Source organism: Aricia agestis, chromosome 3 (assembly GCF_905147365.1).
Source record: "Aricia agestis chromosome 3, ilAriAges1.1, whole genome shotgun sequence".
Lineage (NCBI taxonomy): Eukaryota > Metazoa > Arthropoda > Insecta > Lepidoptera > Lycaenidae > Aricia > Aricia agestis.
In genome coordinates this window covers 21,325,222-21,340,526 of record NC_056408.1, presented here as the reverse complement: position 1 = coordinate 21,340,526, position 15,305 = coordinate 21,325,222, and the positions used below count along the sequence as shown (strand labels likewise).

Sequence of the window (15,305 nt, the reverse complement as noted above, 5' to 3'; positions counted from 1 at the left end):
TGTAAAAAAGTGAGCATAATGTTGATATGTGCCAAAGCTGTTTGTAACTTACTTATATGTAACTAACTTTATTTTCTAAAATTATAAAAAAAAGCTTACTGTTGATTTTCTACTTAAAAAAGATACTGATCATTAAAATAAAAAATAAGTCTTCATTGGAAAGAGTAAGTGTTTATACTATTTTATTGATTTATAGAAGGAGTTTCATTCAAGTTTTGACTTTTTTAAATACAAATAAAGGAGTTTAAAAAATTATGTGCAGTATTAATTATTCTAATATATGTGTTTACGTGATAACATATAATCCATTAAAATAAATTAATAAACCCAGACCTACAACTAATTCAAATACATGCGTAAATTTTACGCATGATTATCTTTTCCGTATTGCAAAATATGATTATCTTTCTAGGGTTAAAAGCAATTAAGAATTAAGTACCCAAACAATTATTCAAAATTAAACAATGTAAATAGGTAATTAAAACGCTAAAAATACAGTTTCGAACGGTCAGGTTATTTTTATTTTTGACCGACTGCCAAAACGGAGGTATTACGTTCGGCTGTATACAATTTTTTTATATGTTCAACGATTACTCAGCCGTTTATGGCTCGATTTTCATAATTCTTTTTTCGTTGTGTAGGGTTTACCTCGAATTTGGTACCATGTTCACAAATGCGATGATCTGATGATGGGATCCATGAGGAAACAAGGGGACTCCTTGAAATTTATATGGAAACATATAGTGATTTTGATTTTTTCTGAAGCATTCAGGGTAATGCTACCAAAAAGTTAGATTTCGCACCAGGTTATACCCTGGATCCGAAGGTACCAAACAGAACTTTTGAATCCTTATAGATACTGGTTCGGGGATTTTGGCGTTGTTTAAACAACTGAAATCGTAAGCCAATACATCAATTTGATTGATCATCATCATCACAACCATAATTATACCCTGGGTCATCACATTATGACCCAATTATTGGTAAGTACTTTTCGTTAATTTTTGCATCGAAGCAAATATTTTTGATGATTATTTCGCTGTTTGTGGACCGATTTTCAAAATTCTTGTGTTGTTTTATAGGATATAATCTTAATTTTGTATGACAATTTACGAACGTGGTGTTTTGATGATGGAATCCATGAGCAATCGAGGGAAATTCTTGAAATTTAACAAAACCCACATAGTGGTTAAAATGTTGTTCCCAGTAACTTAAATATATGTTACGAATAAGTGAAATTTCATACGAAGGTGTCTCTTGATCCAAAGGCACTAAACAGAACTCCTGAACCTTTAAAGATAAAAGTTTGGAAATTGCAGCATCGCTTAGATAACTGCAAGCATTTACCAAAATTTCGATTACAGTAATATAACATGGATAGTTAACATTCGTAGTGGTTATCTACGCATAAAGCCTTGTCTTGTAGATAACTAAAAAGAGTAAAATTATTATTTTTTAACAAAAAATTTAAACCGACTTCCAATGTAAAAACAATATTCTTAAAATGATCTAAAAAGTATGAAATAATTCTTTAAATTCTTCACTAGTGCCTTTTTCAAAATGCGACTAAACCTCATTATATTTTCTTTATTATTATTATATTTCATTTTTACTTCTCTTTTTTGCTTATTAGTAGAATGCTTGTGCAGAAACTGCACATATTTGAACGCAAGTTACGGGCAACATCGAGTGTAATTATTTTATGTATGTAAGAATGTAAAATATTCTTAGTCGTGACTCGTGAATGGTGTTATCATATTCACGATAGTTAATAATATATTAATTAGCTAACGGCCTTCGGTGTGAAACTTGTGTTTCCATAAACTTTTACAATTAGATCAGTTACTGATAGTTTAGATTTCCATTTAGAAATGGTGTTACTACATTACATGGTAGTACTGTGGGTGTCGGCGACGGCGACTAGCTATCACATCCTTTGTCTCCAGTCGGGACTCTCAAGGAGCCATTACAACCTACTCTCAGAAATAAAAAACATATTAATTAATGCAGGACATACAGTAAGTAAAATATCGATACTAATAATGACGACCTCTGTGGCTTAATCGGTTGAGTGTGTGGCAGCTCAAGCCGGGGGTCGCGGGTTCGAATCCCGCCCACGGAACAAAAAGGTTTCAATGTTCCCGGGTCTGGATGTGTATTAAATATGTATATAATAAAAATCTTAAATATATGTAATATGTATAGTACGGTATAAAATTATTAAATATATTTCCTAGTTGTCTGGTACCAGCTGTAACACAAGTCTTTCAGGTACTAAGCACGGGGCCTGACTGACGTGGTGTGAAGCGTCCATATACATATTATACAGGGTGTAACAAAAACAAGTGATAATACTTTAGGGTATGTACGTTTTCCTTGTAGAGAGTTAACTGTGAAAGTAGCAGCGCTGAAAGACCAAAATTTTTTTCACTTTTGTATGAGGAAACTCGTGACGCTCGGGCCCTTGCCCATACAAAAGTGAAAAAAAATGTTCGTCTTTCAGAGCTGCTACTTTCACAGTGAACTCTCTACAAGGAACATGTACACACCCTAAAGTATTATCACTAGTTTTTATTACACACTGTATATGTAAAAATGTGTCTGTCTGTTACCACGGCCAAACCGCTGAACTGATTTTACTGAAATTTGGTATGGAGATACTTTGGAGTTCCGGGAAAGGACATAGGATACTTTTTATCCGGAAAAATGTACGGTTCTCGTGCGGCAGAGTTGCGGGCATCATCTAGTACAGTTTATAATATTATAAATTTTGCACATTAAAAATAACTATTTTATCAATATTGATTTTGACATTATTGACCATAAGAAATGCAATATTGACATAGACATTTTGCTCTCAGGTGACATTCGTTACACCGTTTCCTGAACCGAATCCACCAACGAACCTGCGCTACATTGACATAAGTTCGGTTGCGCATTATTGGTCAGGTATACCACTTTTCTTATAAAGATAGACAAAATAAATTTATACGCAGTGTATATAGTTTGTTTTAAGTGCAGCTGTTTTAGGTATATTATTCCGCAGCGGCGTGCATAGGAATCTGACACAGGGTAAGCAGTGTAGTCGGTACTCGGTCACTGAACAGAGTCTAACCTTCAATGATATTACTAACTGCATAATAAATTCAGGCAACAAACTGCAAAGACTATTATCCAGATTGTTATCATGGCCTATTTATATAGTCAGAAAAAAATCTTAATTGCGCGATCTAGCTAACGTCGACAACGCAGCTAGCGACATCTATTGATAACATTGTGAACTTATTACTTTTAACAGTCACAAAAACTTTTTCTTTTATACAGATTTTTAGCATAGCCAACAGAACGTTCCGATGTAAATATAGTATATGCAAGATTTCTGCCACCTCAAATATCTTATAGAAATCAAAAAACGCACTTCTTAATATTAAACTGTTAAATGTAGGTACCTACTTAAGTATTTGAAACTTTCAAATTGTGTGAAAAAACCTGCTTAGAAAACTATCTATTAAATATACTGGCGCAACAAAAATAATAATATGTAACAGACAACAGCGCTCAATCACATGAAAAAAGCAAATGGCCTTGAATGGCCTCCCAAAACACAAAACATTTCTGCTATGTAAACAACTGATAACCTTAATAAACAAGAATGCATAATGTGCATAAGTATGTAATTAATTAATTAGATTTCCGTCTATTATTTTTACTCGGATTATACCGCACGTACGGTACCGCACATTATCCGATAACTCCCGAGGGCCGAGCGCCGCGCGCGCCAAGCCGTCGGCCGCACCTCCAGTGATGCCAACTCTTCAAAAAATTTCCCCCTAAAGCAACTTGAAAACCCACTGAATTTCAATCAGAACTCCCTCAACTAGAATTCAAATATAATTTATTACTTGGAGTGCTTTCCACTAAGAGATCAAAACGCTGAAAATACTAGGTACTTCAGCCGACCGAAATTGTTGTGGTCGTGGCGAAAACGTCACTCATGGCGTCATTTTTATATAAAAATAGTACTAAAAACGAAATAAATATACATCTTTGCTTCAAACATTTTACGCCCAAGAATATCCCTAAATATTTTTACTCCCTAAAATACTGACTGTATATTTATTTTTTTCCTACTAAAAGTGGGAAATCCCTATAGTTGGCGTCACTGCTGGGCTCTGCCGCAGGACTTTCAGTACAAATATTCATGTTATTGTGCGATGACGAACTATGTACGGACACGAAAATCTTAACGCATACATAAGCCTAGGTCTGCCGCGCGCGGGCTGCATGCCTTGACCTTGAGTCATACCATCGCGTTCGCACTTGGCACCTTCGATGTTATTTTATAAATTTAGGCGTTTTTATGTATTCATTTTTTTTTTCTACTATATTTTTTACTATTAATATTTAATAATTAACGTCATGAGTCATCTAAAACGTACGAAAGTTAAATTAAAATATCCGTGAATGGCAAGTAATGCACTGCATTTCTGCCTTCAAGGAGTGCACGCCCATGTTATTCCGTATGTTTTAATCCCATATGGATTTTGTCACGTTTCCTTCCCCACGTTTCGGCTACTTACTAGCTACCGTGATCACGGGCGAACTGACGAAATCCGTAAGCGATTAAAAGATACGTATACCTGTCGCAAAAAACTAAAAAATTATATGATTCCGTTATAAAATACATCTTTTCTTATATTGTCACGTGATTTGTTGTTTTAGTTCCTCAAATCTCTAGATCAGTGGTGCCCAACCGTTAGCTTGCGGGCACCTGCCTGTTATCTAAGCACCCGCGAACAATATGGGTCAAATAAATTAAATAAACAATAACTAAATTACCTAGTTTCCTTTACATCGCTTATGCTTTTTTATGGTTCCGTACCCAAAGGGTAAAAACGGGACCCTACTACTGAGACTTCGATGTCTTTCCGTCTGTCTCCAGGCTGTAACTCAAGAACCGCTATAGCTAGAATTCTGAAATTGTCACAGATTATGTTTATCTGTTGAAGCTATAACAACAAATACTAAAAACAAAATAAATTAAATATTTAAGGGGGGCTCCCATACAATAAACGTGATTTTTTGGCCTTTTTTGCTCTATATCAATAATGGCAACAGGTAGGTACTTGATTTTTTCTTAAAGTCCTTAATTATATTGGCTGCGTTTCAGATGATGTTAATTTTGAGCAAAACGCTCAAAACGTCTCCTTCTGCCGTTCCCTTTGGCGACCGGGGTTGTTTTGATCGCGGCTATGACGTCACTCATGACGTCATCAGTTTCGCTCAAAACGACCATTGACGAAGATGGGTCAAAGTGGGCGTTCTAGTTTTTTTTTAACGTAACTATATCGCGAAAGCCATGTTCGGAAAGTTTTCAAGAGAGAGTAGAGACAAAAAAACTTTATATTATTTCATTACAAATAATATTTTAATTAAATAAATTAAATAACATTTAATGAAATGTTTTGATTGGAAAATAAATTGTTTTAAATGAAAGGTCAAATGATTTCTTATAAATTAAAATAATTAATACTAATTTTCATCTCTCCTATACCTGTTGACTTACGAGTAAGTCGTACTTGACTAAGCATTAAGCGGTATTGTTACCTAACGTTTATATGTATATTGTGACAATAGTCAATATTCAAAGTATGGGGTTTTGTTATTTAAATATGATTCAATGTGAAAACTCAAATATAATAAAAGTTTAACTATATTAAATAATTATTACTTAAGTAAAAAAATGTACTTAATACTAAAAATGAAACAAATATAATATTATGTATTTTATTTGTAAAATAAATGTAACTAAGGTAAATGACTAGTAGATTTGACAGTACCAGTCATTGGAAAAATCACAAAAACACAATATTTATTAATGTTGCTTTAAAAATTTCCTATTTTTAAAGTAAAAGAATGCCTGTTTTTTTAAAAAAACAGTCAGTTTTTAAAGCAACATTATTAAATATGGTGTTTTTGTGCTTTTTCCAATGACTAGTACTGTCCAATCTACTAGTCATTTACCCTATAAACAATAAAATTACTTTTATTTACGACTTGAAGAAAAGGATCGTAATATCCAAGTTCGGTTCAATCTGGTTCAATGTACCTATGTATAAAAAAAATATAGTTCTTTTTTTAAACTTTTCTCAAAACGCTCAAAACGCTCCATATTCCGTTCCGGGTTTGTATCACTGACGCTCACATGCTAGTGGAACGGGAAAAACTGCGGTCTTCAGCCGTCAGCGTGAGCCTTTCTAACGTCATCTGGAACGCGGGGGTTATGTGTACTTTGTACCCAGATAGATATTGAAAATGTGTATTATAATGTCCGTCTGATTGTTTTATGCGCGAGTCCAACTCGCACTTGGCCAATTATTTTAAACTTCGTGGTTCCCGCGTGGCTTATCGGGATTTTCAAAATAGCCCTTGGAGCAATACCAGTTGGGCACCACTGCTCTAGATTTATCAAAAGTGCCTTCGCAAAAGTTGACGCTGGCATTCCAGTAATGTTAATGCGACATTATGACACACCAAGGTTATACAATAATAGCTAAGGTTATATAATAATAGCTAGCGCTAAATTATGCTTGAGACGTAATATCGTAAAGCAATAAGTATAACTAAACACAGGAGTGTGCTGTGTGATGGTATTGATTCCGCGAGTTCCTATGATTTTTACCGACTTTCAAAAAGGAGGAGGTTATACGTTCGGCTGTATGTACCTTTTTTTTTATGTTCAACGACAACTCAGCTATTTGTGATCCGATTTTCAAAATTCTTTTTGTGTTGTATAGGGTTTAACTCGAATTTGGTACCATGTTCACAAAAGTGGTGATCTGATGATGAGATCCTGGAGGAAGGCGCAGGTTCGGCCTCATATGGAATATTGTTCTCATCTCTAGGCAGGGGCGCCAAAATACCAACTGCTCCCTCCTCATCGTATCCAACTCGAATTGTTGACTGCCATAGTGTTTCAAACAGCTTGGACCCCCTGGAATTACGCCGAGATGTAGCTTCACTCTGCATCCTCTATCGGTTGTATCACGGGGAGTGCTCTGAGGAATTGTTCGGAATCATACCACCTGCAACTTTTCGCTATCGTCCCACGCGAAAAACATACCATCCTCATCACCTTAATGAGTGGCAGTCTTCCACAGTGCGTTTTTCGCGTAACTTTCTGCCGCGCACTGTAAAACTCTGGAATGAACTGTCACCAGCAGTATTTCCGGACCGATACGACCTGCAAACCTTCAAGAAAAGAGCGTATTCCCTCTTAAAAGGCCGGCAACGCACCTGCAGCTCTTCTGATGTTGCGAGTGTCCATGGGCGACGGTAGTTGCTTACCATCAGGTGACCCGTTTGCTCGTTTGCCCCCTTATTTAATAAAAAAAAAAAAGTAATGAAGACTGTAGTATGTACAGAAATAGTTGAGATTTAGACGAATTCTGAAAAAGGCACTATTATAGAGAAAGAGTTATTTAATACTTTTTAGTTCGTATTATTATCGTTTTTACGTTGGAAGTCGGTTTTAATTTTTTGTTAAAAATAATAATCCTATCAAAATATTTCAGACACGGTTAATTTTAGACTAACGATCAAAATGTACCATCGAGGAAATTGATTCCTAAGCAGTTGACAGACCAACGTCATTTGGTCGGATCTTGTCAAATTCAATGTTGATTGTGATCTGTCGGGTGGGTTTGACGTAAAGCGACCAAACTACGTAGGTCCCCCATCTGCCTAGGAATCAACTTCTCTGATAGTACTTTGCATAAGACGTCGCATAGGCACGAATTTGTATGCATTTCTAAATTGGTAAATGGTATTTGGTTTTTGACAGATTTGCAAGACGTCTCACGCAATTGAAATTTGTCAATTCAGTACTTTAGAAATGCAATGCGTCGCGTAGCGGTCTCAATTGATCCTTAAAATATTGTCACATTATTGTTACGACGTGACGTTGTGATGGTAATTCAGCATGATATACAATATACATACGTGACAGTATTAATTGTTGCATGACATGCCGATCGCGAAACGATCACGCGTGCATGTCATGCACATAATATTGCAGGACGAAAAATTAAACAACTTGTCAATCAATGTCTGTACATTGATTGACAAGTTGTTTAATTTTTCGTAATTTGCATGTCATTCGCATCAATCAATACAATAAACGATCATGCGTGTGTCAAAAATAGCTTAGGCTTGCAAATTAAAAGTATTGTTTAAATTATAAACACACTGGTGTTTATAATAAGAAAACTTAAACTTTTTAATCGGGACTTAACGCGACTTATTTAAGTAGTAATGCTACTACGAGTACATACTTTTTCTCGACGTTTTAAGTTTAATTATAATGCAACGCGAAAGTTTAAAATGTTACCAGTAATAAGACATGATTTATTACACTAGTAAATACAATACAAACACTTTAATACTTTACAAGTACAATTCACTTAGCTTTTCTTCATTTTCATAAGCAATCGAAACAACTTTTCTGACAAACCTATTATTAAGCTGAAAAGAACAGATATTAATACTTCGATTTTAGCCAAAAGGCCGAGAAGCGTTTAAACCAATTAAATATTTTAAATGCTTAACTTATAACTATCTTTGTTCGAAGTACTCAGAGCCAATTCACATTGACAGGAGGCAGAGTGACAAGGCTTACGACAAAAGAGAGAGTGAGCCCCTCCATCAGACAACCCGCCTTATATACAATCCCAATGACGTGTCACTCTGCCCCACGTCTGACTACTAGGATTTGTATCTAATATCATAAACACAATGATTCATATTTACAATTATCCTGAAAATCATCATAAATCAAGTATTCAATTATTAGATTTTTAATTAAATCATTTACTTTTTGTAACAAAAGTATCATAACCGGAAACTTAATTAATATTGTCTGTTTAAAGATAAAATGTTATAATATTATATATTTTGTCGTCCAAATATCATTAATTTATTAAATAAGGACCATTGTTACCATAAATAATTATTTCTTTTAAGACTATTATTGAAATAATAGCCATTTATATTCATAAATATGTTTAAAAACGGATAATATCTCACACGTGCTTGACAGCACGCATGTCATGCTGCATGATCGTCTAGGGTGCCTATAACTATTTTGGATTACAGAGCTGACGCAAAGGAATGTGCATAAAAGATTTTGGCTTTGGCAATTCAAATTGGTACTTTACTGACTAATCAAATTCATAAATTCTTAACAGAGATCCTTACAAAACTAAAAACTTAAGAATTTTTCCTTTCGTTGTTTACTTGTTGGTTTTTTGTATTTCACAGAAATGGATTTCACCAAACTAGACTTTTGGAAAATGGATTTTGTACGGTCAAGCGCATTATGGCGTTCGAGTTGGGTTCTCAACACCACGGCGATGCAAGATGCCTTGGTCAATACCCAATTTGATGCCATATTAAGCGAATGGCTGTTCACTGACTTAGATGCTGGGTAATGAATTCTAAATACTTTTTATAAATACAAAATTTTGTGAATTTTTATTATTATTCATTAACTTATACAAAAAAATTGTCAAATGCAAGAAAATATATGCAACTATTAAGGTAGTAGCAGCGTAAGAGTTCTCTAAAGTCGTTTACAGTTCAAATAGATAAAGTAACAGTAACAAACAAGTCTACACAAAAATATCACAATTCTAGATATGCCGCTGTTCAAAATGTACCATGGATCGTTCTCTGCGGCACCCTGATCCATCCAGAAGTACAGCGACTGGTGGACTTCACGAGAGACTTGGCAGCGTCGCCATTCCTGATGACAGCATTCCTGCCACCCATGAACTTTGTAACGAGACTTGTAAATACATTTACCTACTTCAGAGTTACCTGGTATGATACCTTTTAGAGCTCATACGTAAGTTAGAAGATGATTTTAGGATAATTTGAAAAAAAAATATTGGGCGAGGGAAATATTATTACTTATATCAAAGCATTTCATTACTTTACAAAATTCATTCTAGCCCACTTACGCCAGACTGGGTTATTGTTAATCGTTATTCAAAATATCACGATTTGATATATTAATATGAAGGACAAAATAGATAATTCATATCAATTCACGGTTAATTTTTACTCAGATAAGCACAATGATTATTCTACGGCAATGGTTATTGTAGGCCTTATTAATAAATTTGCATGTTTTAGGAAATTTGATTCAAGAACGGAGAAGGAATACAATAATATTTTTGCGCCCATAGCAAAAGCCAGAGGCGTGTCGTTGCCGTCATTCTACGACGCCGTGTACAACGTGTCTCTATTGTTATTGAACAGTCATCCATCTTATGCGCCAGCTATCGGTCTTCCACCGAACTCAATTGAAGTTGGAGGATACCACATTCCAGATAAAGTTCCACCACTGCCAAAGGTCGTTCATAGTAATTATAATTTATAATAATATTGTGTACTCTGAATGTCAGACCCCCTTGGCCCTTACTAATAAGCGCTGTATAAGCTTTGAATAGTTATACAGTGTTTTGTTTTCTTCAATCCAATTAAAAAATGTCACTTGTGTGACAGGAACAAAACACTATATAACTATTCAAAGCTTATACAACGTTTATTAGTAAGGGGGTTAATATTTAATCAACTGTAAACATTTTGATCATAAAAAATAGATCCAATGTACAATACATCATTTTTAGTGCTCAAGAAATTTTCTATAAGTAAGTAAGAGACGCCATTGATAGCGAGTTGCGGGAAACATCTAGTGACTTATGTATGTATGAATGAATGATGTTAAAATATTGTAGTCCTAGTCGTGAATGGCATTATCATATGCTCATAAATTAAGCATAACAATTGTTTAAGGAACGCTATGATATATCAATTTCAAGGGCAAATAAAAATGATAAAACTTGTCCCATTTCAGGATTTGCAAGAATTGTTAGATGCATCTCTTAAGGGAGTTGTTTATTTTAGCCTGGGTTCCATTATTCGTGTAGATATGTTACACAACAGCACAATAGAAGAATTGATTAAAGTGTTCAAAAACATGCCACAAACAATTTTATGGAAGTTAGATGCTTCAATTAACAATGTTCCTAAAAACGTACATATTAAATCTTGGATGCCACAGACAAGTATACTTGGTAAGATAAATTAATATTGGGAACAAATATAATGACCATCAAAAAATGTTCTGATACCCTAAACTTGTTTACCAAAAAAATAAAGTCTAAAATTGCAATACTACCAGCTATTCTTCTTCCAATCGTAATCGAACGCCAAATATAGTAGGTAAATGATCACCAAATCCTAACGAGCAAACCAATGCGATATTTCTGTCCAAATAAATCACTACGATTGACAAATAATGTAAGCATAATATTATCATATGATAACTCCAAATTATGTTATAATTATATTGTCTCCGGCCTGCAGTCTCTCCGGTGAGAGGGGACTGCAGGCACGGCGCTTGCGGTGCGGTGGCACCGCAAGCGCCGTGCAGGCCCGGGCACCCACGTCCCACGTATAATATCGGTTCAGCAGTTTGGACCTGGGCCTCTATCATGAGCTCTTAAATCCATTCACTTTACGTCCTTATACAGTCAGTATAAGGACGTAAAGAGAATGGATTTAAGAGCTCATGATAGAGGCCCTGAAGAGATAACAGACGGACCCTTTCCAGTTTAAAATATTAGCATGGATGATGAGAGTTATACATACTAATATTATAGATGCGAAACTGTGTATGTCTCTCTGTCTGTCTTATCTCTTCACGCCCAAATGACTGAACCAATTTTGCTGAAACTTGGTATGGAGATAAAAGTATCTCATAATCATTAGATTATTATTATTATTATTAAAAATTATATTATTATTAAATTAAAATGTAGTTCAAATTTGGTTTTTATTATTTTCCGGTTAGCAATAAAAAATTTTTGGTTCATTTTTTAATAGGATAGCTAAATGAAAATACTTTGGTTATAATTTTACATTAAAATGCTAGTATAATGTGATCAATTACTTATTTTGGTGATCATTTACTACTTTTGATTTAACAATGATTTATTGACCGATCTCCTGAGTAGCAGGAGATCGGCCATCTTGGCGTTCATTGAGAGAGGCCTATGTCCAGCAGTGGACGACTATAGGCTGATATGATGATGATGATGAGGAATGATTTATTTGGGAGTCATTTTGCATAAATACGATAGCGAGATGTTAAATCTTTGGTTATCATTTTACATTAAAATGCTAGTGTTGGTGATCATTTACTAATTTTGGTGATCATTTATTACTTTTGATTTAACAATGATTTATTTGGAGTCATTTTGCATAAATACGATAGCGAGATGTTAAATCTTTGGTTATCATTTTACATTAAAATGTTATAAAAATGGATTGTCAATTGTGTTAGTAACGCTAAAACTCGAAAACGGCTGAACGGATTGGGCTAATTTTAGTCTTCAAATATTCGTAAAAGTCCAGGGAAGATATTAAAGTGACACGAAGTTCACCGGGACAGCTAGTTTACTATATTTTTTGGTTTAATAATGATTTATTTGGATTCATTTTGCATAAGTAGGATAGCAAGATGTTAAATCTTTGGTTATCATCTTACATTAAAATGGTGGTCTGTATTTTGGTGATCGTTTACTATTTTTGCCTGTGCATAAGTCATTAATATTTATATTAACAAATAATAATTAATAAAATATTATGTAAACGAAAAGGCGTTAATTCTTAGCAACAAAAGGTTTGTGATTTGTCGTATAACGACACATTGCATTTTTATTAACAAAGGCTTATGAATTAAAAAAATATGAACAAAAAGAGGTCGTAAAAAGAAAAATGTTACGTGGAATAAATCTTATACACAAAGACGTTGAATCAAAACATACGTGACTTTCCAGCTCACCCTAATGTAAAGGTGTTCATAACACACAGTGGTCTGCTCAGCACGATAGAAGCGGTGAAGTTTGGAGTACCCCTGATAGCAGTGCCTTCGTTCGTAGACCAACACACCAACTCTCACAACGCCGTGAAAGCGGGCTACGCGATCGAAGTGCCATTCTCACCAAACATGGCAGGAGACATATACGATGCTTTACAGGAGATATTATCAAATGAAAGGTAGATTCAATTACATATAACGAAACGGTATATAACGAAAACAAGGCTTACTAAGAAGAAAATTTTAAAGAAATTAAATTTTTTGGTTCCTAAATTTTAATGGAAAGTATAACTATATGGTCATAGCAGAAACTTTATGCAATATATTATATTATTATGGACTGTTGTAGCTATTGTAGACGAGCAAAGGAGGTATCGCACTTATTTAACAACCGCATTGTGGATCCGAAGAAGCTCATCCTCCATTATATTGAGCTTACCATCAACACAAAAGGTATGAACTCTCCTACGTGGACAACTTTCGTAAAGTTTAACATACCACAGAGACGGCATTTCTCTAAAAAATGATTACATTCGATTATAAACTCTCTTTCCTCAACTTTTAGATTGACCTGTTCTGCCATTTTTTTCACGCGCGCCTGTTTTTCTCCTCGAGATGAAACAGACTAAAAAATATTGTTCAATACCGGCCCTATGCAATTATAAAATATGGGTCAATAAAAATTAAACGTGCTCAAACTTTCGTTCAATCAGCGCACAATATTCAATATCTACCCTCCACCGTCAATAATATTGCAGAATACGTAATATTGGGCAATAAAATTCTAAAAAGTGTAAAGACTGCCTTAGATTGAAACCACGGATTTTCATACAAAATTGGCAACGCCCTTAAGACTACTCTTTCGCCAATGCGAATGAACTGTTTATGGGAGCTCTACAATCTTTGTTTTTGAATAGTAACGTCTGTTTAAGAGAATTGAATATCATGATCGTGATAAAAATATTAAAGAACGATGTGTTCGCTTAAGTTTAAGTACAAACAACACTACAGCTGCTGCAGTTAAATCTTGCTGCTCGTTACTTCGAACGAACATGAAAACATTGCACGAAAAAATAAATTTGCATTATTGTGCAATTTTATTGATAGTTTGGGTTCAGAGCACCTTTCAATCTTATTGTAATTTATTGTACAATAAGATTGTATTCTTCAATGTTATTGCAGGCATTCATTGACCCATAAATTTGGACTATTTGTAATATTTTCTTCTTTTTCTTCAGGTGCTGCCCACCTACGCCTGTCGCACGATTTGGAATGGTACGAAATATGGATGCTCGATCAGATCGCCTTTTTACTTTTTTTAATCTACGTCACGTTTATACAACTGAGGAAACTTAAAAATTACGTCACGAATAGACTAGCGAAAATAAAGTTCAAAATTCAGTAAACAATGTAATTTTATTTCAATAATATGGCGTTTACCTTTGTAAATGAAATCTACAGGATGTAATAAAACTAAGTGATAAAAAATTGTGAATGTGAAAGTGAGCAGCGCTGAAAGACAATTTTTTTGCTTCCATACATTTTTATTTAAATATTTTATCGTAAAAAAATTTGTCAACCCTAGTGCCTAGTGCGCGAGTGCAATGACCTCGATCAAGTGATCCACTGCTAGTTTGGGGTCAGCAATAAAAGATATTTTATTTTTGATGGAGAAGCGTGTTAGATGCATGTTATAAAAAGTGTAACACATTTATATATTTCATTGTCAATGTCAAAGTAATTTTATAATTTAATAATAAAATTATTTCATACGAATAATCCAAAGCATTGTAAAAAAGAACATTAAGTATAATAAAATTATAAGAATAAACTTACAATCTTATTTTCCTTAAGTTAATTATGCGGAACCACAAAATTAATGGAATCCATTATCGACCGCCAGCTTCTTCGATACTTGGACAGCCAGGGATTACTAAGTGACAAACAGTACGGGTTCCGTAAGGGTCGCTCGGCTGGTGATTTCTTGGCGTACCTAGCTCATCGTTGGGCTTAGGCAATTGAGTCGAAGGGAGAGGCATTGGCCGTTAGTTTGGACATTGCGAAGGCCTTCGATCGGGTTTGGCATAAAGCGCTGCTATCAAAGCTACCATCATACGGGCTGCCCGAGAAATTATGCAAGTCGGTCACAAGTTTCTTAGCAGACAGAAGCATAAAGGTCATAGTTGACGGCGAATGCTCGGAAACTCAGTCTGTTGATGCTGGTGATCTCAGGGCTGTGTGCTATCGCCAACCCTATTGATATTGCATATCAATGACATGTTATAGACCAACGGCATTCATTGCTATGCGGATGATAGTACAGGTGATGCTGTTTATACAGGCTCCCCCAAATATTTCT

General features: G+C 34.7%; 1 protein-coding gene across 1 annotated transcript; it reads left to right on the top strand.

Annotated features, from left to right (window-relative positions):
• The first annotated feature begins 1,800 nt into the window (after positions 1–1,800).
• Positions 1,801–14,422, top strand: LOC121740375 (UDP-glucosyltransferase 2-like). Its single transcript, XM_042133054.1, has 9 exons — positions 1,801–2,018; positions 2,862–2,949; positions 9,319–9,484; positions 9,694–9,879; positions 10,195–10,414; positions 10,919–11,138; positions 12,906–13,125; positions 13,296–13,399; positions 14,185–14,422. Exons 1-9 carry the CDS (start codon positions 1,872–1,874, stop codon positions 14,349–14,351), a joined length of 1,518 nt encoding a protein of 505 aa, XP_041988988.1. The 5' UTR covers positions 1,801–1,871; the 3' UTR covers positions 14,352–14,422.
• Positions 14,423–15,305: the final 883 nt, after the last annotated feature.

What these genes read in the sequence shown, in the direction of transcription:
- LOC121740375 (XM_042133054.1), top strand. Translation starts at nt 1,872, where the DNA reads ATGGTGTTACTACATTACATGGTAGTACTGTGGGTGTCGGCGACGGCG. An exon ending in GAGATATTATCAAATGAAAG is followed by an intron (nt 13,126 to 13,295) that starts GTAGATTCAATT and finishes GGACTGTTGTAG; the next exon opens with CTATTGTAGACGAGCAAAGG. An exon ending in GCTTACCATCAACACAAAAG is followed by an intron (nt 13,400 to 14,184) that starts GTATGAACTCTC and finishes CTTTTTCTTCAG; the next exon opens with GTGCTGCCCACCTACGCCTG.